Source organism: Oreochromis aureus, linkage group 23 (assembly GCF_013358895.1).
Source record: "Oreochromis aureus strain Israel breed Guangdong linkage group 23, ZZ_aureus, whole genome shotgun sequence".
Taxonomy (NCBI): Eukaryota; Metazoa; Chordata; class Actinopteri; order Cichliformes; family Cichlidae; genus Oreochromis; species Oreochromis aureus.
The window spans coordinates 38,244,976-38,271,511 of record NC_052963.1 but is presented as its reverse complement, the minus strand read 5'-3'; the positions used below and the strand labels follow the sequence as shown (position 1 = coordinate 38,271,511).

The 26,536-nt window shown below is 41.4% G+C and overlaps 3 protein-coding genes across 6 annotated transcripts; 1 reads left to right on the top strand and 2 right to left on the bottom strand.

Annotated features, from left to right (window-relative positions):
• Positions 1 to 763: 763 nt before the first annotated feature.
• Positions 764 to 12,970, bottom strand: paics (phosphoribosylaminoimidazole carboxylase, phosphoribosylaminoimidazole succinocarboxamide synthetase). 2 transcript variants are annotated; one of them, XM_031753576.2, is made up of 15 exons: positions 12,586 to 12,970; positions 11,845 to 12,342; positions 11,704 to 11,763; positions 10,985 to 11,596; positions 10,117 to 10,194; positions 9,704 to 9,861; positions 5,019 to 5,058; positions 4,745 to 4,942; positions 2,597 to 2,775; positions 2,329 to 2,508; positions 2,104 to 2,217; positions 1,905 to 1,988; positions 1,521 to 1,701; positions 1,276 to 1,434; positions 764 to 1,059 (listed from the first exon to the last, which is right to left on the bottom strand). In XM_031753576.2, the coding sequence occupies exons 1-15, from the start codon at positions 12,953 to 12,955 to the stop codon at positions 893 to 895; spliced, it is 3,078 nt and encodes a 1,025-aa protein (XP_031609436.2). In that variant the 5' UTR covers positions 12,956 to 12,970; the 3' UTR covers positions 764 to 892. The 2 variants fall into 2 exon arrangements, with proteins under 2 accessions (XP_031609436.2, XP_039463295.1); XM_039607361.1 differs by lacking the exons at positions 9,704 to 9,861; positions 10,117 to 10,194; positions 10,985 to 11,596; ... (1 more) ...; positions 11,845 to 12,342; positions 12,586 to 12,970 and adding an exon at positions 8,196 to 8,261.
• On the top strand, positions 5,036 to 21,425 carry ppat (phosphoribosyl pyrophosphate amidotransferase). 2 transcript variants are annotated; one of them, XM_039607363.1, is made up of 11 exons: positions 5,036 to 5,847; positions 13,406 to 13,472; positions 13,791 to 13,997; positions 15,813 to 15,925; positions 16,025 to 16,170; positions 16,383 to 16,458; positions 18,034 to 18,185; positions 18,269 to 18,396; positions 18,493 to 18,714; positions 19,804 to 19,924; positions 20,006 to 21,425. In XM_039607363.1, exons 1-11 carry the CDS (start codon positions 5,720 to 5,722, stop codon positions 20,176 to 20,178), a joined length of 1,533 nt encoding a protein of 510 aa, XP_039463297.1. In that variant the 5' UTR covers positions 5,036 to 5,719; the 3' UTR covers positions 20,179 to 21,425. The 2 variants fall into 2 exon arrangements, with proteins under 2 accessions (XP_039463297.1, XP_031609438.2); XM_031753578.2 differs by having other exon boundaries at positions 5,037 to 5,847; positions 16,386 to 16,458.
• Positions 20,568 to 26,482, bottom strand: si:dkeyp-117h8.4 (uncharacterized protein LOC572032 homolog). 2 transcript variants are annotated; one of them, XM_031753577.2, is made up of 9 exons: positions 26,313 to 26,482; positions 26,145 to 26,208; positions 24,249 to 24,304; positions 24,119 to 24,152; positions 23,995 to 24,020; positions 23,870 to 23,918; positions 21,756 to 23,285; positions 20,985 to 21,027; positions 20,568 to 20,900 (listed from the first exon to the last, which is right to left on the bottom strand). In XM_031753577.2, exons 1-9 carry the CDS (start codon positions 26,388 to 26,390, stop codon positions 20,888 to 20,890), a joined length of 1,893 nt encoding a protein of 630 aa, XP_031609437.1. In that variant the 5' UTR covers positions 26,391 to 26,482; the 3' UTR covers positions 20,568 to 20,887. The 2 variants fall into 2 exon arrangements, with proteins under 2 accessions (XP_031609437.1, XP_039463296.1); XM_039607362.1 differs by lacking the exons at positions 24,249 to 24,304; positions 26,313 to 26,482 and having other exon boundaries at positions 26,145 to 26,200.
• Between the last annotated feature and the right edge of the window lie 54 nt (positions 26,483 to 26,536).

The following is a 26,536-nucleotide window of genomic DNA, read 5'->3' as shown; positions in this document are numbered from 1 at the left end:
CACCTTCACCAGGCTTTTGGTAGCCATCAACAAGCTTCTCGCATAGTTCTGGTTGGGATATATGACCACTCCTATTGGCAGGATTGGTAGAGTTCATTTCCTGGCACTAACCCAGCCTTTAAGCGTAGTCCGCACATTTTTAGTAGAGGAGAGGTCAGGGCTTTGGGAAGGCCATTACGCCAGTTTAATGCTGGCCTGCTTCATCTATTATTTGAACAGCTTTAATGTGTATTTGGGGTTATTGCCCTGTTGGAACATCCAATTGGGTCCAAGTTTTAACCATATAGATGTTAAATATAGCTGATGTTGAATTTTGAGGTAGTCCATTATTCCATCTCTTTTGTGCAATGTGCCAGTATTGCTGGCAGCAAAACAGCCCCGGAGCATGACAGTAGCACCACAACAGTTGGTACAGTGTTACGCTTGCAAGCCAAACGGTGACAACAATGGCAAGTGGTATAATAAGGAGTTAACAGGCCTTGGTATTGTCAAGTTAAGACATCAACTCCATTTTTAAAAAATACATGCATACACTCACTCATATGTATGTAGGTGAGCCAGTATGTATAATTTAGAACCTGGGTAATTATTCAAAGTCCGGCACCTTTTTTTTTTTTTTTAATCATGAAGAACATATGAAGTGCACTCATTACACCTTGGAAACCTAAAAGTTCAAAGAAATCATGAAAACCTCCAAACTATCATGGGATTCATGAATATGCGTATATAAACTCATAAGGATGTGTCTTAAAGAAAGAAAATGCACAGAAATACATATAGGCTTTAATAATTTGTCTCTTAATGGAATGATATGTGTGACAAACATCTACAGTTAATGGGTTTTAATAATAAACAAAGACAGTGTGTTAAAGTCCAAAGCACGCTGGGCTCCTCAGAGGCTGCAGGCCTGTAACTTCTTGTCAGCCAGCTTGAGAGACACCCAGGTGTTGAGCATGGATGCCCTCAGTTTGCACCACACCAGGTGGTCACTCAACCCGAAGATCTGCGCCGCAAACTGAGCAGAAGCTTCTGGAGACAATACTGTGGAGCAGCCAAGACCTGCAGGACAAATAAATAAAGTAGAGAAAGACTTTGTTACCATAAGGGGAAAAAAAAATTAAAAATTAAAACAGTATGTATGACTCAAGCTGCACATGTATATAGTGCTGCAGAAACTATGCACCCCCACCCCCTTCTTCTCCCACATGTTTGCACTGAGCATTGTACATCTGTATAGTGACAATAAAGGAATTCTATTCTGAAAGCTCTTCTCACCACTTGGCATGCGGAGGGATGACCAGACATCTTGTGATCCCCAGTCTGGAGTGAGAGGAGGGCAGTTGATAACAGGGTAAGCCGTGTTACCAGACATCACTGGGCCGAGGCCGTTACTTCTCCCAGCCACAGCCACGAATACAGTGGGTATCCCATCACCTGCAAAAAAAAGCAGAGAAATTATCAGATTATCAAGAATCCCTAGATCAGTATAAAGATGGAATTATGTCAATATTAAAGCACACCTTCATATTCAGCCTTAATTCGGAGCGTCTCATCTGGACCCTTGTGTGCCGAGGTGACTCTGAGGACGCAGGGGATCCCGTAGGAGGTGCACGCCTTTCTTATCTTCTCACAATGGGCCATGTCTGAGGTGGAACCCATTAAAACCACCACCCTGCTGCTTGCCCGGGGCTCCAGCAGCAACTGTAGATGCACAGAAACCATTGAATCATCAGTTTATTTCAGTTTTTGACTGCTCAAAAGAAAAATTGTACTTGTTTTTTCCTGAATTACATAAAAAGCAGCTGCAGGCTTTTGTGAGTTAAACAATGTCCGTTGGTTAGGAAATTCAAAGCACAATACTCCTACAAGATAAAGAATAGATTATAGTCATTTGTTTGCTGTACCTTGACCCTTTCAGAGACCCACTCAAAATTCCTCTTCACCATCTGCATTGCCTCTGGGGTAACCTCCTTCAGGTCTCTGTACACCTACAAAGGGGAAGAAAACAACAACAACAACAACAACAACAACAAAAAAAACAGTTTTAGGCTTGAATCTTTTTTTTCATATCAGCATGAAAATAAAGTCAAGTCAATCCATGACCTGTTTATCTTTCTGCTGGCTCCGATCTCCAGCTGGCCACAGCCTCCATGAATCATTATCGATCACGTCAGCGAGCACAATCTCTTGAGTTTTCACATTGACACCAAATTCAATCTATAAGCAAAGAAAAAAGTCCTTAGTTGTAGTTCTGCTGTATGCACAGAAGAAAAGTGATTGCACCAAGATATGACATTAACCAGCAGGGGGAGGTGCTGCACAGCCTACCTTCATGTCCACCAGGGTGCAGTTCTGAGTGGCCCAGGCCTTCTCCAGAATCTCAAAAATGGCCACAGTGCTGCGATTCATTATGTCCACCTCACACTGACCAATAGTGAGCCCAGCCAGACAGAATTTGGCCTCCAGCAGCTGCTCCTCTGACCACTGAGGATCATTGTTGGCATCATCCTAAAAACATAATCATTGATGAGTTTGCATGCAACACTCACAGACTGAAAACGTATCGAGAGAATCACTGCACGCCTGGAAGACTCACTTTAAAGAACATCTCCATCTTTAGAGGAGAAAAGCGGTAGCCCTCTTTGACGCCTGGATTCCTCTTGAGGAAAGATCCAGTCGCCACTCTGCGACATACCCACTCAATGGGTATCATCTCACAGTGCGATGCAATGAACGCCGTGTCCGAGTGCTGCTTAACAAAGGCTGTCTTAATGCCTGGGGGGGAAAAAGGGTGGGTATTAGAGCAACCTCAAACTAATGGACAAATTCCAATATCTGCAACCACGTGAGATTAGAAAAACATATATATTTTATTTAATTTGTATACACCGTGTTGTGGGATTTCTCTTTAGTGTATTGTCCTTTAATGTATTGTCTTGCTTTCATGTTACTTAGTTTAGTATGTCTGGTTCACACCTCATTCACGCTGGGAAACAGACGGTGAGAAACTGGTGAATGTCTCCCAGGATGCGGAAGCTCACACAGGAAGGCTTGACCCCAAAGTGGGGGAGATTCACACAGGTGACGGAGAGTCTGTCTGTTTAGAGCCAAGGTGTGAACTGCAACTGTAAAAGCCTTTTGTTCTGTGACTGTGTATAAAAAGGACCTGAACTGTTCATTGTGAGAGACGACTTTCAGTGCCCCCTGACTGACGTCCCTCCTCATGCATGAGATAGCTGAAATAAAGGTGTTGTTACAACTCATCCCGTCTGCAGGCTTTGGTAATTAAAATTTCCACAACAACTGGCACACAGATGGCTCTTCAAGTTACCATGATTTAAACCTATATTTGATTAGGGTCAAGTGGGTGGGATGTGGTTGGTTAGATCTGGTTAATTCTAAGTGGAAACACATCAAGTCACAAGGCAGCCATTACTACAGCTTGACTGACCTACGCCTCACACACAAGATGGTTACAATTATCCAATTGCTTATACTTTAAAGTAATATGGAAAGTAATTTTGGGATCATGTAAGTCTTGCATGCCCTTCGTATTTAAGTATTTTTGCAAGACTGTCATTTCTGTTCAATTCAGCCCGCCCCCACCATCCATGAAACACAACATAAAATTAAGTTCTTAGTGGATTGTCATTCAGAATGTTAAAAAAAAGAAAAAAAAAAGAAGAAGTCATTTTTAAAAAGTTGCAAAAATGAGAAGAACCGAATTAAGCTTCCCATTTGTGGAAAACTGATTACAATTGTCGAGACAACGCCGGTCTCTGCGATTCTTTTGATCCTGGTAGAGATCACGCTGAGATGTTTCCATGTTTTACACAATCCTTTTATTACCCATTATTCTTACAGATGCATGTGGAGATCAGCACACTGCATTCCTATGCTAAAGGCTGATCTCAAGAACTACACACAACAGTTACAGTTATAACCTCTGGTCTCCTCCCCCCTACAGTAAACACCCCCACAATGGAAATACACTAGTACAGTGGCCAAGGGTGCTGACACCCTGACCCCCATCTCCTTTTATGGTAGTGTCCGTTTGCCCTTTGTCTGCTCCTCACCCTCAGTAACTCTTGCTACTGTCCTGGGGGTGGGGGTTGATTGTTCTCCTGCCCTGTACCTCAGTTCTTTGTTCCCATAACAGGCCTATTTTCTATTTTGTATTCTTACACTCATTAACCACAATATTATAATGTTGCAAGCAATCTCAAACTATATTCTCTTTAACTCTGATCTATGTCAAGGAATCTATTCTCAACACCATGTACTTCAGAGATATTTAAATAAATCCCATGGCATTTTAGAAAAATCCTGCAAACTGAATATGTGAGCCAGGGCTCTGACAAAGTGTGACAAACGTTTTATATTTTCTTAACATTTAAGCCCCCACATTAACTGAAACTGAAAAGATCAATGAGTCCAAAGTTTGTTTGTTTTTTCCAGTAACTCTACTGAATCAATCTACCTTTGATGCAATCTGTTGCTCCCAAAACCATCTGCAGAAACAATGTGCCTAGATACTGGCCAAGTGTAAGGTATTTTTTATGGAAACAAAAAGAGCTGCAATAATTATACACATGCGCTTTAATGCGCCTGCATTACCAAACATCGGTTCTCTCCATGGGATGGGATGGAAGTTGCTTCAGGGTGAGTTTGAAACAACTGCCCCGACCCACTCAGACTGCAGAGTACTGTTCCCCCTCACTACAAACATTCAATAAGTCCTCACCAGACTCCTGCAGCAGCTGGAACACGCAGCTCGTAGTTTTGTTGGCAATGGCAGCTTTGCCCTCCATCTGATCTTTCCTCACGGCATTCCCAGCCGTGATCTGGTCTTTAGACTGGACTAGAACCAGTCCCGGCTGGTCCAAGAGCTCGAAAATCTGTTTTGTCTTGCCCTCATTGAGCTTTTGGCCGACTTTCAACTCTGAAAAAAAAGGAAAAAGTTAAAACATGCACATCTAACTTAAGTGCTAACGTGCGTACTAAGGATCGTGCAGTACCTGGGGTGGATGCCATGGCGCTCGTCGATCCTGAACAGTCCTGAAAGCCAAATCACAAAACACGCCAGTTAACTTATTGAGAAGCAGAAGGTGTGCAGGCAGCCGGGGAGGGGAAGTGGGCCGTGCCATACTTGCGCCGGGAGCCAATCACGGTTCTCAACTCATCTAAACAACCAACCACAGCGGCGTATTTGTTACCACGTGAAAGGGAAACGCTCAAACGGCAAGACGTAAAAAAGAAAAAAAAAAAGAAAGAAAAAAAAACTTTTGGAGGTTTTTCTACCAAAGTTCATCCTTTTACTCTTTGATGAGAAGGTTGTCTTATCAAAAGCTCCACCAGGACTAAATAGTGTGGTTTTTGACCTAATCGATTAGTTTGATTAGAATTATTCGAAAAATTCCACGTATTTCATTTAATTCGTTATTATTTTAGTTATGGCGGACCGGTTGTTAGGTTAGGTTAAAACGTGTCTAGTCTGATTTAACTCTGTTACTCGTGATTTCATGCCCAATTCAGCAGTGTCAGCTGAGTTTGGTATGTTTTAACAAACCACGTTGTATCGTTGCAAGCACGTGTTTGGTCACGAACGTGTATCAGGCAGGCGCGCATACAAGCACGCGCGCGCACGATTATTGCTCACAGGCAACTAGGCACGAGACTCCCGCAGTTTATACGAGAGGCATCGGCAACTGGCGAGCCCATGGAGTTCGAGGAGTCGGGTATTGGAGAGGAGTGCGGAGTCTTTGGGTGTGTCGCTGCGGGAGAGTGGCCCACACAGCTGGAGGTGGCTCAGGTCTTAACTTTGGGGTTGGTGGCGTTACAGCACAGGTAAGTAACGGAAAACCAGTTACTCCAACATTTGTAACAACTGAAAAGTTACCACACCAGTTAATGACGTCCGAGCTTTGCATTTTAGATGAAATGTTTGGTTTAAATTTGAATCTGACTCATACTTGAGCAAGAAAAACAAAAATGCAAATGCCAGATGTGAATTTTTGCAGAAAGCAACCGTCATGCAAATACAGTATTGAGCAAAAATATTGACCCCCCCGCCCCCCATTTCTTTATATTTTGCAGGAAAATTAGAAAAAAAGTGTAGCGACTTTTTAAATATGCATAGAAATAGGCTGTATAAGACAAAAACTGAGTTTTTATTACTCTAAAGAGCTTTAAAATAAATATTAGTATGACAACCTTTATTCTGCAACACAACCTGAATTCTCTTACGGAAACATTCGTGTAACTTCTGTAAGTAGCCTTCGAGACTAGTTCTCCAGGCTTGTTGAAGGACATTCAAAGTTCTTCTTTGGATGTTTGTTTCGTCTTGTTCTGTTTTCTGTCAGTCTGTCAATTCTGTGATCCCACATTGCTTTAAAAATGTTGAGGCTGGGCTCTGGAGATGCCAATCCATGACTGACCATGTTTCATTGTGTGTTCTTTCTGTCCAGGTATGCTTTTCCTGCATTGGCAGTGTGTTTGGAATCACTGCTGTGCTGAAAAATGAGGCCTCAATCAGATGCTTCCTCGCCTTGCTAGATCTGGCAGTATCTGGCAGTATTTTTCTTTATTATAATTGAATCAGCTTTGACAGGTTTGAGGGGCTGAAATGGCGCTCCAAACCATGATAGAGCCTTCACTGTGTTTTAAAGATGGCTCTCTGTTGTACCTCTTGCTTTTTGTTGAACTCACTGGTGGCAGTTTGAACCAACAATTTAGAACATGAGACCTGTCACCGCTGATTTTTCAGTACAGTTCTTGTGTTATTTGGCATACCTCAGCTTTTCCTCCATGCTCCCCCTCCTTAAGAATGACATCTTTACAGCCACCCTCTCACTGACCACGATTTCTGATCGGGATTCAGTGAGCAGTACATGAAGCAGCTGAAGGACCAAATCCATCTCTTAGGTCCTATGACAGTTCCCCCCCCCCCCTCTTTGACATGGGTCAAACATTTGAAAAATGAAAAAAATGAAGAGTGAAAAATGCTCAGTGAAAAGATCTACACTGAAAATGAGTGAAAGAGCAGTCAATGTCTAGAGAAAACTATAAAAAAAAAACCTTATGTATGTGTAAATACATTACTAAGGCAAGAATAAAAGCGAGCTTTGCATATTTCCTAAGGTTGAGCTATATACACGCGCACAACTTTTGGTTCAACACTGTGGATGACAAAAAAAATCACTTAGTATAAAACCAAAAAAACATATGTATGAATTTCTTGTTCCAGTATTGGAGAGTACTCAGCCATTTGATTGCTATACCATAATTTAACTGTATTTAATCCCTAATGTTTTGTAATAATTCTTGCAGTGTTATTGGTTTTCAAAATGGAACATTCCCTTAGCTATCTATATTAGAAGGACATGTTATTCTTAAGAGGATCCCAGGCAAGGATTGCTGTGTTAAGTGTAAAGAGCCACAGCCACACCATGGTTCTCTATAATGTTCTGCCAACCAAGCACTCAACTCTTTCTGAGTGGGCATTGGATTACTTCATATAAAAGCACCAAATATGCCACATGCTTCTTTGCACACTAACTTTCTTTTTGGGATAACCACTTTTTTTTGGTGGTTATGACAAAGTGCTATATATTTCCGAATGCAGCCAGGTCATGCACTTGCTCAGCACAGTAAAGTGCCTTCCTGATTCAGAGGAGGTGAACGTTATAATATACAACAATCTTAAACTCTGTTGCAAAACCTGTATTTCTACAGGTTCTGTCCTGGGACTGAATGAGTAGTAAAGCCTGAAAACGGGCAGGACGATTTCTGGATATTCATTTACCACAGAATCAATTTTTCCAATAAGCAGGGTTTTCTCCAGTTTCTACAGTGTCAGTAGACCATTTTGCTGAAATGCTTTGCAAGCTGTGCGAAAAACATCAATCGCTTACTTGGGTGGTTGCCTGATTTGTGGCACTGTGTTCTACCACAATGGTAGATGCCTTCTCAAAAAGGCTTTGGAAAGCATCATTTGTTTTGCCTTTTTTGCCTCAGTGTGGGACTCGACAGACAGCCTGCGTACCAGAGTTGGTTTGTGACGTTCTTTGGAGAGAAATATTGAGACATTGTAGCTCTCTAAACTGATCTCCTGCATCCTGACAGTTCGTTCTACATCATAGGACTGGCGTAATTCAGGCTGTGTGTCTTTAGACATTTTTGAAAGGCTGTCTTACCTTCTGCCTCGTGTTTAAGAAGTTGGCACAGGTTTCTGATATACCAAGCATGACCTCTTGAAGCTCAATGTTCTCGGGCTAAATACGTGAAGCATACATTCTTAAGCAATGAAGGCCTTGCTTTCTTCTGTTCTTCTTGAGCACACTGAGCAAAACACTACTCAATAGCTTTTCTTTTTTTTTTTTTTTTTTTTTTTTTTTTTTTTTACAATTTTTGAGTCTACACTCATAAAAGCCAGATTTGATTTCCTAGCAGGTAGCAATTTTTTGTTTTCTCATCGACTCTGGTACAGTGGAAACACAAAACACCTTTTAAAGTGTCACTGCCGCATTCTTGGTTCTGATGAAATATTCGATACAGTTGTTGAGACCATGCTAGTTTTAAGTTATTGAGTTGAAGGCACCTGGACTTCTTTATTGGCTCATGAAGTTATCCCACGTAGAGTCAATCACTTTAGGTCTTGTGACTGAAATAACCCATCCATTTAGTCACATGTCAGTTCAACTGATGTGACCCTTAACGACTTGCATAGAAACCGGGTGGGTCAACGATCCTCAGGACAACCTCCAAGGGCACAACCCCACTAAGGGTTAAAATACTTGGGACAGTTTTTGGAACTGAAAAAGCTTCACGCATGAGAGGTGAAATGTCTTCATGAACCAAAAAGCCTGGTTTCCTTCATCTAGCTTGCAATTTAATATATTATTCTTTTGTTCCCAATTTCATTGAATTTAGAAAGCCAACCCGACAACCTCCGGTTAGCAGATTGCACAGTGCAGAAGAGCTAGCTCATCAGGCCAGGGCTGTTTACGCCTACAGGCCAGTGGCCATTCTTTCAGTGACAATGTGCACATCCTGGTTTGAGTGGGGAGCCGTTATGTGAAAAGGGGATGACATCTTTGATCTATTGTTCATCATCTTAGAGTGATGTGATTGCAGCCAATTCCTAACACTCTCTAAATGGTACTCATGCTACCAATGGTCATGACAGTTTGCATACTAACGACCATGAAACTGAATTTGTGGCTCATTGTTAGTCAATAGTGCTGGTTTCGGTTGTCATGCAGCTGTACTGCTCAAGTACTGTAGTGTTAAAGTTGTGGAAAACTGCAGTCAGCCGATACTGAAGAAGTTATCTGGATAAGTGATGAAACATTTCCATTGAAAATGCTGTGACCAGATGAAGAAAATCAACTTTCTGGGATTTTCTGACATGGATTAGTGAATAACCCTTAAGACATAACAGTTTTCATTCATAAAAGCATAGAGCTGCAGCTTTTGTTTTTTATGATATTTGCATTAATCAGTTCATCTTTGTTTTTGCAATCTGAAACAATCTAAAACCTAAACATGTTCAAGTTTGCGATCATAATTTTAATGTTTGGCATTTTTATTTGGAAAAATGATTAACTGATTATCACAATGGTCGCCAAATAATCTGCCAATTAATCAAGTAGTTGGGGTAGCTTTTAGTTTGTAGTGGTCACATGAGATCAGTATATGTTACCTGTAATTCTGGCGACGGAGCAGGGGTGGCCATTGAACAGACTGAGTTGATCTTTATTATTGGAATATGGTCCTGCTCTTCTTTACACTGGGTGTGGAGTCTTTCAGCAACGAGAGGCCCAATGTTCAGCTTTTTTTGTGGTGTGTGCAGTCCAGGGTCTGGAAATAAGAAAGACAAAGGTTCACGTCAACTTACCAGTACTTTTTAAGTACTACTAGTGTAACATGTTAGCTCCTAATAGGGTTATGTGAGTTGTGCATTTTATTAGCAGTCACGGCCATATCCTTATCCATAATTTAATTATGAGGCGCCATGGCACATCATGGGACTTAGCCAGAAATTACAAAAGCTTCAGTCAATTGCGGATGTCATGTGACATTAAAAGTGATTACAGAAGGAGACATATTTCAGACCTTCATCCACAGCTTTCCTCTTGATTCTTCTGTGTGTTGAAGTAGTATCCTGTCTTTCCAGCACACTCTCAGAAGCACCTGCAAAAATATAATATTAAAGGGAGATACAAAAATATAAATATGCTTTTTTTGCTACAAAAGAAAAGAATTGTCTTGCTACTAAACATAGTAAGACTGGCTTAAGACCACCTCGGGACTCCTTTTTAAATAAAAATTTTAAAATATAATAATAATATATTTTAAAACTGCTTCCTGCGTGGCTGTAGCTCAAGTTGGACCAAGTTGTCTACTAATTGGAAAGTTGTTGGTTTGATGTCCGACTTCTCTCATCTGCACATTGAAGTATTATTGGGCAAGATACTGAACCTCAAGTTCAGTCGATGCATTGATTGATTTCTAATGAAATGGTTAGAAGTCTGTGCATTTTCTATCACATTTGGTAACAGATTCAGTGCTTGGACTTTGCTGCGGCTAATCTTGCATACATGTGTCATAAACCAAGAAAAGTCTATTGTGAGCCAGGGAGAACCCTGAACTAAATGTCATCGGTTTGTTTTGTGTTTTTGAAAAATTGCATTGATTTCCTTCTACCTTCAAGTCTATTCAGCATTAAAGGGTCAGGTTACTGAACCACATTTTCTTTATAGATTTTATGGGTTTAGGTAGAATACTAAGTGATATATATTTTTTATATAAGGTTATGGGAAATATTTTAGGAGATAATGTTAAAAAAAACAAAACATTTGTCTTTGGCTGTCCATGGTGGTCCTGCTTGATTATCTTACTCATGGTAACTGACCACTGAAAGCATTATGTAATCTTTTTCATCTAATTCATGCTGATAATAATGATTAAATGATCAGCTCACTCATCAACATGTGTTCTTGATCCAGATAATGCTCCTTAATTTTATGTCGCTTCGACTCATAAGCATTTGATGTAGCCTCGATGGTTACTGATAAGTCCGAATCAGAGGTGCAGGTTTTGTCCTCCACGGCTCCCTCCACAGCTCTCCTCGTGTTTGTCAAATTGCTGTCCATGTGATTTTTCTCATCACAGTTGTCAGATATAGTAAGTCTGCCTGAATCTGCAGCCTTGGCTGCTCCTGTGTCTCGCAGAGAGTCGTTAGCCGTGCGATTCATAATGGAGTCCACTTCTTCATAGAACCTCATGAGGCGTCTCGGGTCAGCTTCGTCAGTCTTGCCCCTTTGAAGGGACCTGTAGAGATACTTGAGGTTCTTGTACTTGGTGTGGCACTGTTTCCAGTCACGTTCAATGCCTTGCTGCATTAACCTGTTCGAGATCTGGACAAAGATGTCCCTCTTTCTGGTCGAGCTCTCCAGCTGCCTGCGTATGCGCTCATCGGACCAGACTTGGATCAGGGCTCGCACCTCTTGGTCGCTCCAGTTTCGACCCGTGTCCGACACTGTCACCACTTGGAACTGGTCAGAGCTGGAGTCTGTGTGTGCTAGATGGGCGTCTGGGGTAAAAGAAGAACAGATATGGAAGGAAAAGCTTAATTATGCTGCTAAACTCCACAGGTGATTTGGCAGATTTATTTATTTATTTTTTTCTTTTTTGGCGTACCTGTACTTCTCCATTTTACTTCCATTTCTCCATCCATGTCGTAATCGTCACTGTTGTCATCTTAAATGATAAATAAATAAGAAAATTATTTTCACAAAGCCTTGAATCTAAAAAACAGCTGCTTGCAAACTTGATGCTTACCATCATCAATTTCGATGACCACCTCACTCTCAGAGCCTGTTATCTGCCCTGTGTGGCCTGATGGCGTTTGTAGCCTCCCTGCTTCCATTTCACCATCATACAGTCTCTTCTGCATTTCCCTGGTCCCATTTTCCAACCCTTTGTCCAGTAGAATGGCCTCCACTTCATCAAAAAACTTCATGTATTTCCCCGGGCTTCCTGCACTGCTGCCTCCCGCAGCGTGTGCACTTTTCGCAGTCTTATAGTCATATTTCAAATTCTTGTATTTTGTACGGCATTGTTTCCAGTTCCGTATCACCCCAAAGTTTCTCTGCATTTGACGAGCCATCTCTTGGAATATGGATTTGTTGCGCAGCGTGCATTTCAAACGTTCCCGAATGTTGCGGTCAGCCCAGACGCACAGCAGCGCCCTTACCTCATCATCCGTCCAGTGGCGACCTCCCTCTTCAGCCACATTAGTAGAGTACGAAACAGCTGAATGAAATCGAGTCTTCATTCCTGTGCACACATGAAAACACTGTAAATTTTGGCTAAATGTTGATTTGGAAAAAACCCAAAGAAACACAAGATGACTTTTTTGTAAGTGTTTGAATTAGTTTTTAGCACAAGCAAGCTAAAAATAGTTTTAACTGGCATGTCTATTTATCCTTGGATGCCAGTTTTTCTTTTGTTTTGTTTTTCCCAAGGTGAAAAAGTCATGTTGTCATCATCAATAGTACAGTTGGTGTTGAACATGTTTACCTTCCTGAACTGGGTAGATTCTTCTTTGATTATCCACATCTTCTTCCTCCCATGGCCTTTCCAGCGGCCTTTCCTCCACTCCTTGGCTGTAGTTTGCCGATGTGCCTGCGTCAGCCTTCCTGCTCTGAAGTCTCATGCTTCTGCATTTGGCCTGACACTCCCTCCAGCTGCGCACAACACTGAGCCTCCTCAGACGCTCTGAAATGACCTCAAATGTGCTTCTACTCTCTACTACGTGCTGAGCTCCAACCTCGTCCCACACTGAGAGTAGAGCCAGCACCTCTGCTTCCCCCCACTGCCTCTCCACTGAGCCTTTTTCCTCCCCCACCTCACTATCACCTCCTCTTTGTCTCTCTGCTCCTCTCTCCATGTTTGAGCTGACCTGGAAACGCTTTCTTTTCCCCCAGCCTGTCTGTCTCTGCTGCCCGGTTCCCTAGGCAACCAGGCGGTTAAGCCTGAAAGCAACGCCTTCATGCTGAAAAGCAGCCTCACCACTGGCTTAAGCTGTGTGCTGAGGGGGCGGGACTAAGTGTAATCTGAGAAGCAGCTTGGTAGTGGACTGAAACTGCAGCAAGGCGACTCTCCATATATGGCAGCCTCACCACAGGGAAGCAAATCTGCTCTTTCCTTTTTTTGGGGGGGGATTTTGTTTCTGCTCCATTTGGCCCTCGTTAAACCAGTTTTGATTTGCCTCAAGGCAACCGTTACTGACTCAGGTTTATTCTTGCAGAGAAGAAACAGAAATCATTCATGCAAAAACACACTTCCCACTAATACATGAAAATTTACATTGTAATGTTGTGTGTGTGTGTCTACTCAGGGGGCAGGAAAGTGCTGGGATTGTCACAAGTAATGGAGCCAGTCCACCCACGTACACAGCACACAAGGTAACACTGAATCATGATCAGAAGCTTCTTGTATGATAAAACAGAAGCACAGTTTAACCCAGCATCTCAAAAACAAACCCAGGATGTATTTGGGTTGCCTCCTGAATATATTTCCATTTGGCACAGTTACATGAAAACAACACAGCTGGTCAGAATCACACTGAGCACTTTAATATTTGGCCTTTACAGACTTGTTTTAAAGCCTTCAGACATCCTCATTGTTTGCTAATTTTCTGCTTTTTAACATCACTTTATATTTATTTTTAAATATTTTTATGCAAGTTAAAACCTTCACAGAGTAATGTTGTCATTTTATAGGGAATGGGATTAGTGAGCACCGCTTTTTCACCAGAGGCTCTCACTAAACTGCGCTATGGTAACCTCGGCATTTGCCACACACGCTATTCAACCACTGGGATCTCAGAGCTACAGAACTGCCAGCCCTTTGTGGTGGATACACTGCATGGCAAGATTGCTGTAGCGCACAATGGAGAGCTGGTTAATGCCCATGCCCTGCGGAAAAAGGTGAGGAGGGGGCTCTGCTTGTCCAGGCTGAATGTTAAGCATATCAATGTGACATAAAAATAATGAACTGAAGACACACACACACACAGATTTTCTTTCTGCTGAAATATTTATTTTCTATATCCAATCTTAACGAAGGTTATGGGCTGCATGCCAACACATACCAAAGCTGCATTCATCATCCAGCCAAAGGATTTGTTTGACTATTAATGCTCGCATTAATAAGACACAAAATGAATAAATTTTTTAAATGTATATTTCTTAAGAACATTGCATGCTGAAAAACTAAAATACAAGAAAATCTATAAACGTAAACTATATTAAACTGATTTTACTCATAATTTAAGAAATGTGTTCCCATCCTGTCTTTTTCTCACCTTTCTCAGCAACCTGTCTTCCAATCTGAGGCTAAAATACACAGGACCTTTTGATTATATTTATGAGTATGTGCACTGAGTGAGAATTCCACACATTATTTGCCATGAAAAATCAGTACCAAATCATTAACTGCTCTCTTAAACTTCACTCCAAATTTCAAAAGTCTTAACGCTCAAACAGGCTTTTTGAAGTTCTGCCATCACTCTGATGGTCCAGTACTCATGCTGGTTGTATAAGTGGATCTTGAGAAAGCTGTAATACCATAATCTGCTCGATCGGCACTGCCATTTCTATGATTATGCTTTCATACAAACCTGCACGTTCACTGAGTGCATATTTATAACTGTCCTCGTTTTTTTTCTTTTCTCAAAGGAATTTTATGACAATCCATGCACTTTATATTATATATCTAGTTGACCAAGTATGATGAATTAATAAGAATTTTATTAACACAGATCTTGTCAGCTGGATTTGGTTTTTAACCAATTATACATAACTTACCTTTCAGAAGGAAATTTAAAGCATTGAATAACTTTACATCAAATAAGTCCTATTCTTTAGGTAAATTTAGACTGCCTCCCCTTTTCCTAACAACAAGTCAGTATCTCTATTCATAAGTGGCACTGAAACATGCTCAGTCCAGCTGGATCACATTGACGTCCCTTCTTGAGTGCACTTTGTGATCATTAAAAAAAAATCTCTGTGTCATGTATATGTTTTTTAAGACAAGCCAGGCCTTTATATGGAATATGTGTACTACCTATTGAACTGGTCAGTGAAATAGATCATCAATAGACCAATGTAATAACGTCATACTCTCTCAGTTGTGCTTTATACTCAGCAGCCATCTTGGAAACTGCTTCAGGTGGTTATTTGGAGAATTATTTTTAAATAATTTAGTTGATAACATATTTGGTTGGCAAGCAAAAGGTCATTGTTTCAGTTCCAGTTGGAGACACAAATCCTCTTTGCGCATCAAGAAGGTCATCCAGCATAAAACTCTGCCATCTTAAACATGTGGCGCTACCCCCTGTGCCAACCCCTATTGACAAGGCAGCAGCTTAAAGTAGCTTTATCTGATCTGAAAAAGCCATAAATTTCAAAATTTTGATGGCTCCATTTGATGCTCCAGAAACGTGACTCACATTATAGATGTCGTTTTTCCTTGAATTATTGCAAGTAGAGTTATTTATTAACTTTGTGTCATTATATAGCAGTTGTGCCAAAGCGCAGTTAAAACTATCGTGAACATCAGCCGAGCCTAGACGTCAGTGCAACAACATGATTGGCTTGTCTTTCCCAGCGTGGCTGTTGAGTAGCTCTTTGAGGGCAGGGGTGGGACAACTATTTACATTATGAAATTTTCCAAAGACTGCTATTTCCACACAAAATAACATTATTCAATAATAATTGAGTCACTTTAAATGTGCCTTGCAGGTGATGCGCCATGGCGTGGGCCTCTCCACCAGCTCAGACAGCGAGCTCATCACCCAGCTGCTGGCACTGACTCCACCTATGGAGGAGCTAGACTCACCTGACTGGGTGGCCAGGTGACTGTTGTGACCTATGATACATAAGCATATAAACATAAATGTTTTTGCTTTACATTACTTTAATACTGTTTTTACTTATTTATATTTTTGTTGTAGAATTAAAAACCTCATGACTGAAACGCCAACATCATACTCACTGCTGGTCATGTTCAAAGATGTAATCTACGCGGTGCGAGACCCTTATGGAAATAGGCCACTTTGCATTGGGCAGCTTGTTCCCATCTCTAAACTGCACAGTCCAGGTATCTACACATTTGTTGCATGTGACCGTTGCATCAGAATTGGTTGAACTGTAGAACACAGGCATGTTTGCTCTCAAAAGACTAGCTTTACTGATAAAGAGGACGCCTCACAAGAGGTCAACGGTTGCAGCAGACCTTTTGGCCTTTCTGATTTTGTCAGAGGTCAGATGTGTAAGCTGGTGAATGGTTAACTTGATTCTTGTTTTTCTAAGCAGGCGCTCAAGAGGAAGACACTGAGGGGTGGGTTGTGTCATCAGAGTCGTGCAGCTTCCAGTCGATTGGTGCCAAGTAAGCATTTGTTACCTTTGCAAAAGTATTCTGTAGTATAACAGGAACCATAATGCCAGGTGTAAATCATTTTTATAACCTTATTTTTTATTTTTATTTCTTTCCCAAAGGTTTCACATCATTTGCCTTAGGCCACGAGTACTTTGTGGCCTTAGTTTTTTTTTTTTCTATTTTGGCGCTTTACTTTTTTTTTTTTTTTTTTTTTCCATAAAGATGGCTTTTGATAACATTCCTGTAACCTAAATGACAAGTTTTGACTAGGGCTGTCAGCGTTAATCGCATTAAAATGACGTTGACGCCAAAACCGCGTTAACGCAGCATATCTCCGTTAACGAGTAACACGATTAATGCTGACAGCCCTAGTTTTGACACCTCAGTATATTCTAGTAAAGACGTGATTCAATGACCATCATAATAGTTCTGGGGTTTCCCAGCGGTAACGACATAGCTTTTGATGCACACCCAGTGATTTTGGTCTGTAATCAGGTCTAAAATATGACAGAAAAGAACTTCATGGGTTTTCTTCCAAAAATATTTTATCCTTACCAAAATGCATCTCTTCTCTTGGCTCTTGATGGAGGCGGTTGCACTTTCTCCTTCTTCCTGTCCTTCTCCCTTATCTTTCCTGCTTGGCTTCTCATGTCCTTTGTATAGTCTCGCTTATTCTCTAACCCTAAGAGAGTCTCCCAGACTTGTTCTCTAAAAACATAAAAAAGAATTATGGATTTGATCAACTGGTCCCTTAACGGAATTGACACCCTCCTGGGCTTGGGAGAGCCCGACTGTCCTGCGGATGGTCGGTTGCGTCGTGTGTCTGGCGACACTCTCGATGGAGGACATTGAACAACATCTCAGACTGTTTTTTTGTTTTTTTTTTTTTTTTTTTTAACACAATATGGATAAGATCTTGGAGAAGCTCATGGCTCTGCTATATGGATAACATCTTGAAGAAGAACAACGGGAATTGAGAGACCTGGTGACCAGTGACGGACAATAGACCAGCTGTAAAATTGGATGCAGTTTGTTTGCACTAACCAAAACAGCTACCATCTTCATATCATGCGGCCCCCCCGGCGCCAGCTGGACGCTCAAGGCAATTGCTGACGGGAATAACAATTCTCCATTAGATAATAAGACTGTTTGTTATGACTCTCTCCCTCCTCATTCAAGGTCACCCGCGTCGACCGAAGATTGTTGACTTTTGCTTAACCGGGTGAAGGGACACTTTCTCTCGGTTGAACACGGAACACACACTCACACGCACGCATACGCATGTATACTGACACAGACCTACACTCACCCCCCCCACCCCCTCCAAACGCCTTCGAAGCTTATGTCTTCTGTGTTGTGAGATGTGATGATTCATGTGCTATGTGCTGAGGTGTTTTTTTTTTTGTTTTTTTTTTCTGTTCTCAAACTGATCTCACTGTTGGAGCTCAGTCTGGGGGGAGTTCCTTTTTTTCTCCTTGGGGATAAATAAATTCTTCTGAATCTGAATCTGAATGCATGAACAGTGAAATGGTGTTCCTTGAGTCCATCCGTTCATTATATTTTTTTGTCGTTATTGATTAACAGGTACTACAGAGAGGTCTTGCCAGGAGAGATAGTCCAGATATCCAGACATGGTGTCAAGTCTCTGAGTGTTGTGTCCAGACCCGAGGGAGACCTCCCAGCCTTCTGCATTTTTGAATATGTTTATTTTGCCAGACCAGACTCTATTTTCGAAGGTATGCGTATTTATTATGGGTAACACACTTACTGATTACTCATTTCTTAAATGTAGTAACACTGAAATATCAATGCACTACAGGGCAGATGGTCTATACTGTCAGACAGCGCTGTGGGCGGCAGTTGGCCATCGAGTCTCCGACTAATGCAGACATTGTGAGCACTGTGCCAGAGTCTGCAACCCCTGCTGCTCTGGGCTACGCTGAGCAGGTCTGTCTACAGTGTGTCTGCTCCACCTCAGTAATGTTATAATGTATCGAGTGGACTTCCAGTCTCACTAGCTTTTCTTCTGTCTTCTTTTCACAGTCTGGTCTTCCATACATTGAGGTTCTGTGTAAGAACCGTTATGTTGGAAGAACGTTTATCCAGCCAAATACCCGCTTGAGGCAGCTAGGAGTGGCCAAGAAGTTTGGAGCACTGACAGACAACTTTGCTGGGAAACGAGTGGTGCTCATTGATGACTCCATCGTCAGAGGCAACACAATTTCCCCTATTATTAAACTGCTGAAGGAAGCAGGTGCCAAAGAGGTTGGTTTAATAGCGTTTGGCAGTAGTTGCTCACATGGCACACACAACATTTTGGCACAGTGGCTTCCAAACTGGTTGGGTTGGTTGGGATTGTTTGATAATTCAGACGGTAAGTAGACTAGAAGCAGAGGAAGGTAACATAAAACTGCAGAGTTTTTTAATGAGAATAAGTGGGAAAAAAAGCCCACGTGTTTCTCACATTGCGTACTATACTTACATCAGGAGTTCACAGAAAATATTAGGCTCATTAACTGTCAACTCAAAAAAGCAAGTGTACCACAAAAACAGTCTGAGACTGTATTTACAATAAGACAGAAAATTCCCTCCGCCCTATGCATGAATTAAAACCCTGAATCCAGGATATCTGGATGCAAATTTTTTGGTATTTTCTTGAACATCCTAGTTATTATTTCATTGATACATGTTTATTTGGGAATATCTAATCTTGTAACACTAAAGGTAGGAAGTGATTAACTTTCAGATTTTTTTAAAGTTTGGCCGAGTCCCACCTCTGGTAAACCATTTTTATGAAAATCTGTCAGATTTATGGCATAAGTAGCGTTATATATACTCATTCATCATTTTTGGGCCTACTAGTAATGATCTGTGATCTGTAATAACAATGTGATCTGAACTGTAAGATATATTTATCCATACATTCATACAGCACTTTATTCTATACACATCAAGCACTTGACCAATTTAGAATCGTCAATAAACCTAACAAACACATTTATGGGCGCGAAGCAGTAGAACCCCACGCAAGCCAAACCAAGGTTCAAATCTGGAACCTCCTGGCGGTGCTTATCATCACATCGAAGCTTAAACTGACATTTGTGTGTCCCGCTACAGAATTTTACCTGGTTCAAAATTATCTTTGAGGATGTGACCACATAGATAAATGCTACATTTATGCCACATTTAGTAAAGGTAAATAATCATTGAGCTAACAGAAGATTTTGTTTTTGTTATTTCTGGCCATTTGAAGAACAAACATTGGTCCTGAAAAAGGGACCTAACTGTGTGTCACCAGAATAGGGTCACACACTAACTTTGTGTTTACAGTAACCTAATTATTCTTCTGGACAGGTCCACATCAGGGTGGCTTCTCCACCAATCAGGTTCCCTTGCTACATGGGCATCAACATCCCAACCAAGGAGGAGCTCATTGCCAACAAGCCGGAGTTTCAGGACATTGCTGGTTATATTGGTATTTAAAAATGCACTTCTACCATTCATTTCTTTGATGGGTGAGAACAAAAACTTGTGTTAATGCTAACGCTGTTTACAGGTGCTGACAGTGTTAAATATCTGACTGTGGAGGGCCTCGTATCTGCTGTCCAGGAGGGTATTGCTTTCCATAATGAGAAGGACAAAATGAATTCCAATAACAAGTCCGACAGGAAAGTGGGCCACTGCACTGCCTGTCTGACTGGGAAATATCCAGTGGAGCTGGAGTGGTAACTGCTGCACCAACACCTCAACAGTAGCACTGTGGCTGGTGCTGCAAACTTGAAAAAAAAAAGAAACTGTTCAACATATGGTTTTGTCATTACTGCCAGCTGGAACACTAAGATGTTACACAACTACAGAAGGTCACTTTATTCAGAACCTTAGGAAGCTGAAAGTGTTGCTTTTTCTCACTTGTGGTGACCAAGTTTTTTTTGTTTTCCTGTTGCTGGATGTGACTAATTCCAGATGTGTATTTCTTACCACACAAGTATGTTTTTGTTTTGTTTTTGTTTTGCAGCTGCATTTATTTGAAAAGTTGATTTCCACATTTATTCCAACCATTTACAATCAAGGTTATCAGAATTTGCCATGCCAGAATAAGCGCACACGATAAATGACCAAAACATTAAATCATCTTTATTTCTATTATTTACTTAGAAAAGCTGTTTTGTTTGGGTTTTGGGCTGTTTGGGCTATTTGAAAAATACAGGAATATGATGTATGAGCAATAACTACAATGACAAGTACTTTAATCAGTAATGAATAGACATCAAACATATTCAAGAATTGATAGAACAAAGTATAAAATCTAGCTACAAAATATAAGAATTATAATCAATTAAAAATAGTTCAGAGAGATTAATTATAAGCAGGTTTCCATCGCTGAACTAGATGGTCATACATATTAAATTTCATCAGCCCGTCTCCTTGGTGATCCCCTTCATCGCCATTTTCTGTATGTAATGGAAAAGGTGAGTAAGAACACATCAACCCCCAGAGGCCAAAAATATCTTGTACATGGAAATTATTTTAGTCACCTGGGAGAGTAGCTACAGGTCATTTTGCTCTCTAGTGAACTTCCTGTTGAATAAACCATAATGATTAGGTGATCAGAAACAAGTCAAGAAGACTGTCTGTCCCTTCACATCTGATCTTCAAACTTCACAGGTGCATTGTTGGTCATTTAGATGAGTAGCTGTCATTTTTGTGTGAGAGTTGTATACAACAGTGACCTCTGTCTGCTCCATCCAGTATGAGGAGCACACAAACACACGGGCTATATTTGTGGGGTCACTGACATGAATTTTCACTTTTTCCTCAAGTCAACTTGGAGTAAAAATGAACAATGCATCCATATTTGGTGTATTGTAGTGTTTGTGTTGAGAGGTCCGTGGAGATCTACATGGAAATTCACGCTGACAAAATACACGTCAATGGACTCTTTACATAGTTGTGATGATTAAACTTGCATAAAATAAGTCTGACTCTTAATTTCAAAACCCAAAGTTTAAAGAAATCTCAGGGGTTCTTACAAAGTAAGCTGACAACCAGTTTATATATTTGTATCATCTTTAGTTTGCTTGGGTTGTCTGGCTGAGTGGTTGCTTAGAAAGCTGCACCCTAGAAAAAACATGCACAATCATGCATGCATGCACACGCACCCAAATTCAGTGGGCGTGTCCTCATAACAGTCCTCCCCAAAACACTGCACGTGATATGTTTAGGAGACATCTTAAGTACACTTTTGTAGCTATGCAAAAATACATAATTTGAGCACTCTATCACTTAAAAAAAAGGATGAGGCTTACCCATGCCAGAAAAATCCGCTGCAGATTCAGCCTCCATATGTTCCTCATGTGCTGGAGACTGCTGGCTGCTGAACCTTTGAAACATGCTGTGCTTACTGGAGCTACCACCACGAGGTAGCTCCAGTTCAGACAAAGAGAGACCCTGCCTTAGCATCTCTCTGCTGTGGCGTTTGGACCCTGGGGAGTATGTGCAATACACATCCCTGAAGCGTTTGGACTGTGGATGGCTGTTCCAGTCTAGGTCCCTGTGGCGTTTCCTCAGGACAGACCGGTGCGGTGACAGTGCAAGAGCAGCCAGAGCTGACGAAGAGTGACCTCTGCTGGCCTCAGAGCTTCTAGCACAGAGACGGCATGGAGGGCCATTAAAGAAAGTCGACTTGTTCTGGCACACAAACTTGTGGTAAAGTTTCATGAAATCCTCATCAACTTGTTTTGGCGAGCACGAGCCCGGGGACGAAGGCAGGACAGAATCAAAGGAGAGGTGTCGTACGAGCCTGCGATGACCCCCTGCTGCTGTGGCTGACTGCGTTGAGTGTGGCAGGAAGGACTGCTTAGAGTTTTGAGAGTAAAGCATCTTCAGTGGCAAAACAGGCCTTTTTGTCGGGGAAAACAGAGAGGCGGTGAGTGACCTGGGCCTCATAGGCTCTCTGGAAGTCATAGAATATTCACTGGGGCTTCTGGAAAATGAATGAGGTGATCTTCCTAGGCTGGTCACCACTCTTGCTTTTAGGGGACTCCTGTCTCTAAAGCTCGACCCCTCCTGCCTGACTGGGGAGCCATAGATATCAGGTCTCTGTATTGCAGCAGTGAATTCTGGTGCAAGGATGGAGCTCCCAGCTGTCTCTAATAGAGAAAGACACGATCTTTCCTCAGAGGCTTTAGCACAAGGTCGTGAAGGACTGACGCTATAGGCAGAGGCCTGGTCTTCCAGCTGGGTTTGTTTACGAGGGGACAGCTGAGACACAGTGAAAGTCTTGTTTAATGGTATCTCTTTTGGTTTAAAGGACACAGAGGAAGCAGAGAAGTCCATTACAAGGACAGGCTTATGCTGGTGCCTGCTCATAAGGTTTTCCTCCCTATCAGGAGATCGGTGCATTTCGTGCCCGTCTCGAGGACAGGTCACAGTCTGTAAAGGTGGTGTTTTGGTCCTCGTGAATTGCTCTTTCATAGGCCTGCTGGAGCTTTTCTCTGGAAATGCTCTTGTGGTCATCTTCTTTGGTTTGCTGTTTGTGTGTCTAAGTGGGACGACAAAGGTGTTGTTGAGGTTATTTCTATTTGATTGCTGACGCCATCTGCGGTACCTCCTCAGCACAAAATCAGCGGCTGTAGAGACATGCTGCCGATCCCAGGCCCTCTTTATCCGACTAATCATGCTTGGATAGAGCTCCACCCAGGAACTGCCATGACTTCTAAGAGACATTTCCAGCTCCTCATCTTGGTCTTCAGGTTGAAGGTCCACGTTGGAAAAGTTTCTCTGACTCTCATCCAGTGAGCTCACAGTCAGCTGAGTCACATCCCTTCTAGTCATCCCTGTGTGATGCACAAGGGGAAACAAAATTGGGAATTAGACAAAGAATATACTCAGTGCTTCTCTTGGATGAACAATCTTTATATATATATATACACACACACTAGTGGACAACCCTCTGTTTTATTTGGAAAGTTCATACACTAACCAGCTTCCAGCTGCCTCATGGGCCAGGTTACCTAAATGGGGTAACCGGATGTACTCCAAATCTATCTTGGACTGCACCTGGCAATAGTAGTGTTTTTTGCTCCGAGGGTTCACTGCGAGCTGGAGGCCCACTCTAATTAACCCTTGCCAAAGCTAAGAGCAGAACAAGGACTACCTTTGCCAGCTGCTGTTCAAGGTGTTGGAGTCCAACACTTAAAACTACCACAATGGTCAACTATTTATTTATCACAAAGTACAGGGAAATCAAAATGTTTGTAGAGGCAAAACTTATTAAATGCATCATTTAATAATTAATTAAAGAGAGCATGTATGTGTAAATTAAGAAAGCATGCACGCATCTCTGTTGTGCATTTCTTTGTTGTCACAAATTTAATCGAAGACTGGAAAACACTGAAACAAAATGATTTCCTTTTCTTACCATTATCTTCCATAGACAGCTGGGTGCTGGTATCAGATGACAAGTCCAGCTGTCAAAAATAAACTACCATTAACTCAAGTTATGCCAGATATTTTGATAAAGAAGGTAATTGCAGGTATATTTACCTGAGAGCCTCCTGTGGTGTCATGTGCTGTATAAGAAATGTTCAAGTTGTATTAGATGAACTACACGGTGAAGCAAAGAAAAAGGTGCATGTTGTCATTTAAACTTTGAATTTTGAGAAATTACCTCTTAGTGACTCCTCTCTGAAATCTGTCGAGCTCTGAGGAGAAAATGTGGGTGATTATATAGTAGTAAACACAGCTTATGGCATTTTGTGTCGTGCATGGCTGCAAAGGATGTTGTTAGTAACCCAAACCTTCAGTTGCAGTGAGATCACCTTCTTTTTAGACAACGTCATGTAGCTGTCAAGCTCTTCACCAGGAATTAAGGAAAGAAAATATACACAATGTGGTCAAACAAAAAAAGTGAACATTACAGATCGTCAAATGTTAAGCAGTGTCTTCGGGTATCAGGCCTTCACCCATTGGACACAAATAGCAAATAGCATCGCATTATCCCGATTCCTGGTTCCACTCTATTGGTTCCCAGTACATTTGATTTTAAGGTTTTACTGATCACTTTTAAAGTATGTTTTGATCTCATCTCCAAGATACTTTGCAGAAATATCAAACCCTATATCAGCCACTTCACAGTCTTAGATCCTCAGGTCAGGTGCTGTTTGGCATAAATCTAAAGGTAAGGACTTCCTTAAAGTCACCTTTTCATAAATTTGTGTTCATGTGTCTTCTCTCTTTTGTTCTTCTTCTTTGCTCCCTTTAGGGATTGCCACAGCAAATTATCTACCTTCATCTCAGCCCATCTTTCGGCTCTATCACATCAATCATCTGCATGTCCTCCTTCAACACATCCTCTGTCCAGTATATCCACTATACCTCCTCTGCACATGTCCAAACCATCTCAGCCTTGCCTCTTTAAATAATGTCCAAACCAGTAAACCAGAGCTGTCCCTCTGATGAACTCATTGCAAGTCATGTTCATCCAGGTGACTCCCAATGACAATCTTAACATCTTCAACTCTGCCACCTCCAGCTGTGCTTCCCGTCTTTTTTGTCAGTGTCACCATCTCTAAAGTACACATTGCAGGTCTCACTCACCCCAAGGTATTTAAACTCATCTACCTTCCTTAACTCTACTCGTTGCATCTTCATCCACACACATTTCTATCTGACTTTTAATCCTCTTCTCTCCAGAGCACACATCCACCTCTCCAGGCTCTCTTCCACCAACTCCCTACTATTATCTCACTTTATTGTCCTCTCATCTCAATTTTTGTTTTCCATTTTTCACTGTTTCTGAATTTAGTATTCAGCTTTTGCTTGTCTGTCAAACTGCTTTGCAAACTAAAAACACTTTTCAAAGGTGTAAAATAAAGTCCTTTTTTAATTGTATTAAAAGGCCCTTCAGGCGACTATTGCTGTGAATTAACACTATATAAATAATACTGAACTTCATTATTCCAGAAAGAAAACCACTCCTGTAATAGATCGAGCTAACAAACGTATCTAATTAGTTAGTGTCCGGTTACCTTTACTAACACACACGATGTTATTAAAACCTTCCAGGTGTTCTGGGAATCCATCCTACCTGGCAAACCAGCCTACCCGTTGTTTCTGCGCATGCGCACAACACGAAATTCAGTGGCAAACCGTCCTACCTTTGTGAATATTAGCTAGAAAAATACTCTGACCGGTAAAATTAACTGCCAAACCATCCTACCTTTGTGAATGTCACCTACAAGCATACTTAAACTGCTAAAATTTAGTGGCAAATCGTCCAACTTTTGTTAATCTGAGCTAGAAGCATACTTTAATTGCTACATTTAAGTGGCGAACCATCCTACCTTTGTGAATATGAGCTAGAAGCATACTTTAACAGCTAAAATTCAGTGGCAAATCATCCTACCTTTGTTAATAACAGCTACACACATACTCTGACGGGTAAAATTAACTGCCAAACCATGCTACCTTTGTGAATGTTACCTACAAGCATACTCTAACGGGTAAAATGAAGTGGCAAACCATCCTGGCTGTATGCATATGAGCTACAAGTATACTCTGATGGGCAAAGTTAAGTGGCAAACCGTCATACCTACTTAAATTGGTGCTGGAATTACTCTGTGACAGCAGAAATGTGCATAAACTACTTACGGTAGGACGTTTTGCCAAAGTAGGATGGTTACCGGCTTACTTACTTGTTGGGCTTATATCGTCGAGATCAACCTCTACCCCCGCGTCCTGGTACTGAAGTTTTGAATACTATGAGAAGGAAACACAGAGGTTGGTTAATTCAGTTTCTTTCATTTGCAAAAACTCCCTGATACTTAGCTTCATGCTAACCGCCCGTAGCCTTATTCACACACCTTGTCTATGATTCGATCCAGGGAAAGTTTGAACGTTGAACTGTTTTTATGTAATTGTGTCTTTACAAGCTCATCCATTTTTGCATATAAAAGTATTTTTATCAAAAAGACGACAAAGAAACAGAACAGCTAAACGAATAAGAAAAATGGCGCTTTTGATTTTAAATATTCCGCTGTCACAAAATAGTGGAATGTGATTGGACAGCGGACATATGGTGCCTTCA

Bases quoted from the DNA above. Each gene is read 5' to 3' on its own strand.
- ppat (XM_039607363.1), top strand. From the start codon at position 5,720: ATGGAGTTCGAGGAGTCGGGTATTGGAGAGGAGTGCGGAGTCTTTGGG. The intron at 5,848-13,405 runs GTAAGTAACGGA...GTGTCTACTCAG, and splicing joins TTGGTGGCGTTACAGCACAG to GGGGCAGGAAAGTGCTGGGA. The intron at 13,473-13,790 runs GTAACACTGAAT...GTCATTTTATAG, and splicing joins CCACGTACACAGCACACAAG to GGAATGGGATTAGTGAGCAC.
- paics (XM_031753576.2), bottom strand. From the start codon at position 12,955: ATGGAGAGAGGAGCAGAGAGACAAAGAGGAGGTGATAGTGAGGTGGGG. The intron at 11,764-11,844 runs GTAAGCATCAAG...TTATCATTTAAG, and splicing joins GGTCATCGAAATTGATGATG to ATGACAACAGTGACGATTAC. The intron at 1,702-1,904 runs GTACAGCAAACA...GTGCATCTACAG, and splicing joins GGGTCTCTGAAAGGGTCAAG to TTGCTGCTGGAGCCCCGGGC.
- si:dkeyp-117h8.4 (XM_031753577.2), bottom strand. From the start codon at position 26,390: ATGGATGAGCTTGTAAAGACACAATTACATAAAAACAGTTCAACGTTC. The intron at 24,305-26,144 runs GTAAGTAAGCCG...TTCCTGGTGAAG, and splicing joins CGACGATATAAGCCCAACAA to AGCTTGACAGCTACATGACG. The intron at 23,286-23,869 runs GTAAGAAAAGGA...TGCATCACACAG, and splicing joins GCTGTCTATGGAAGATAATG to GGATGACTAGAAGGGATGTG.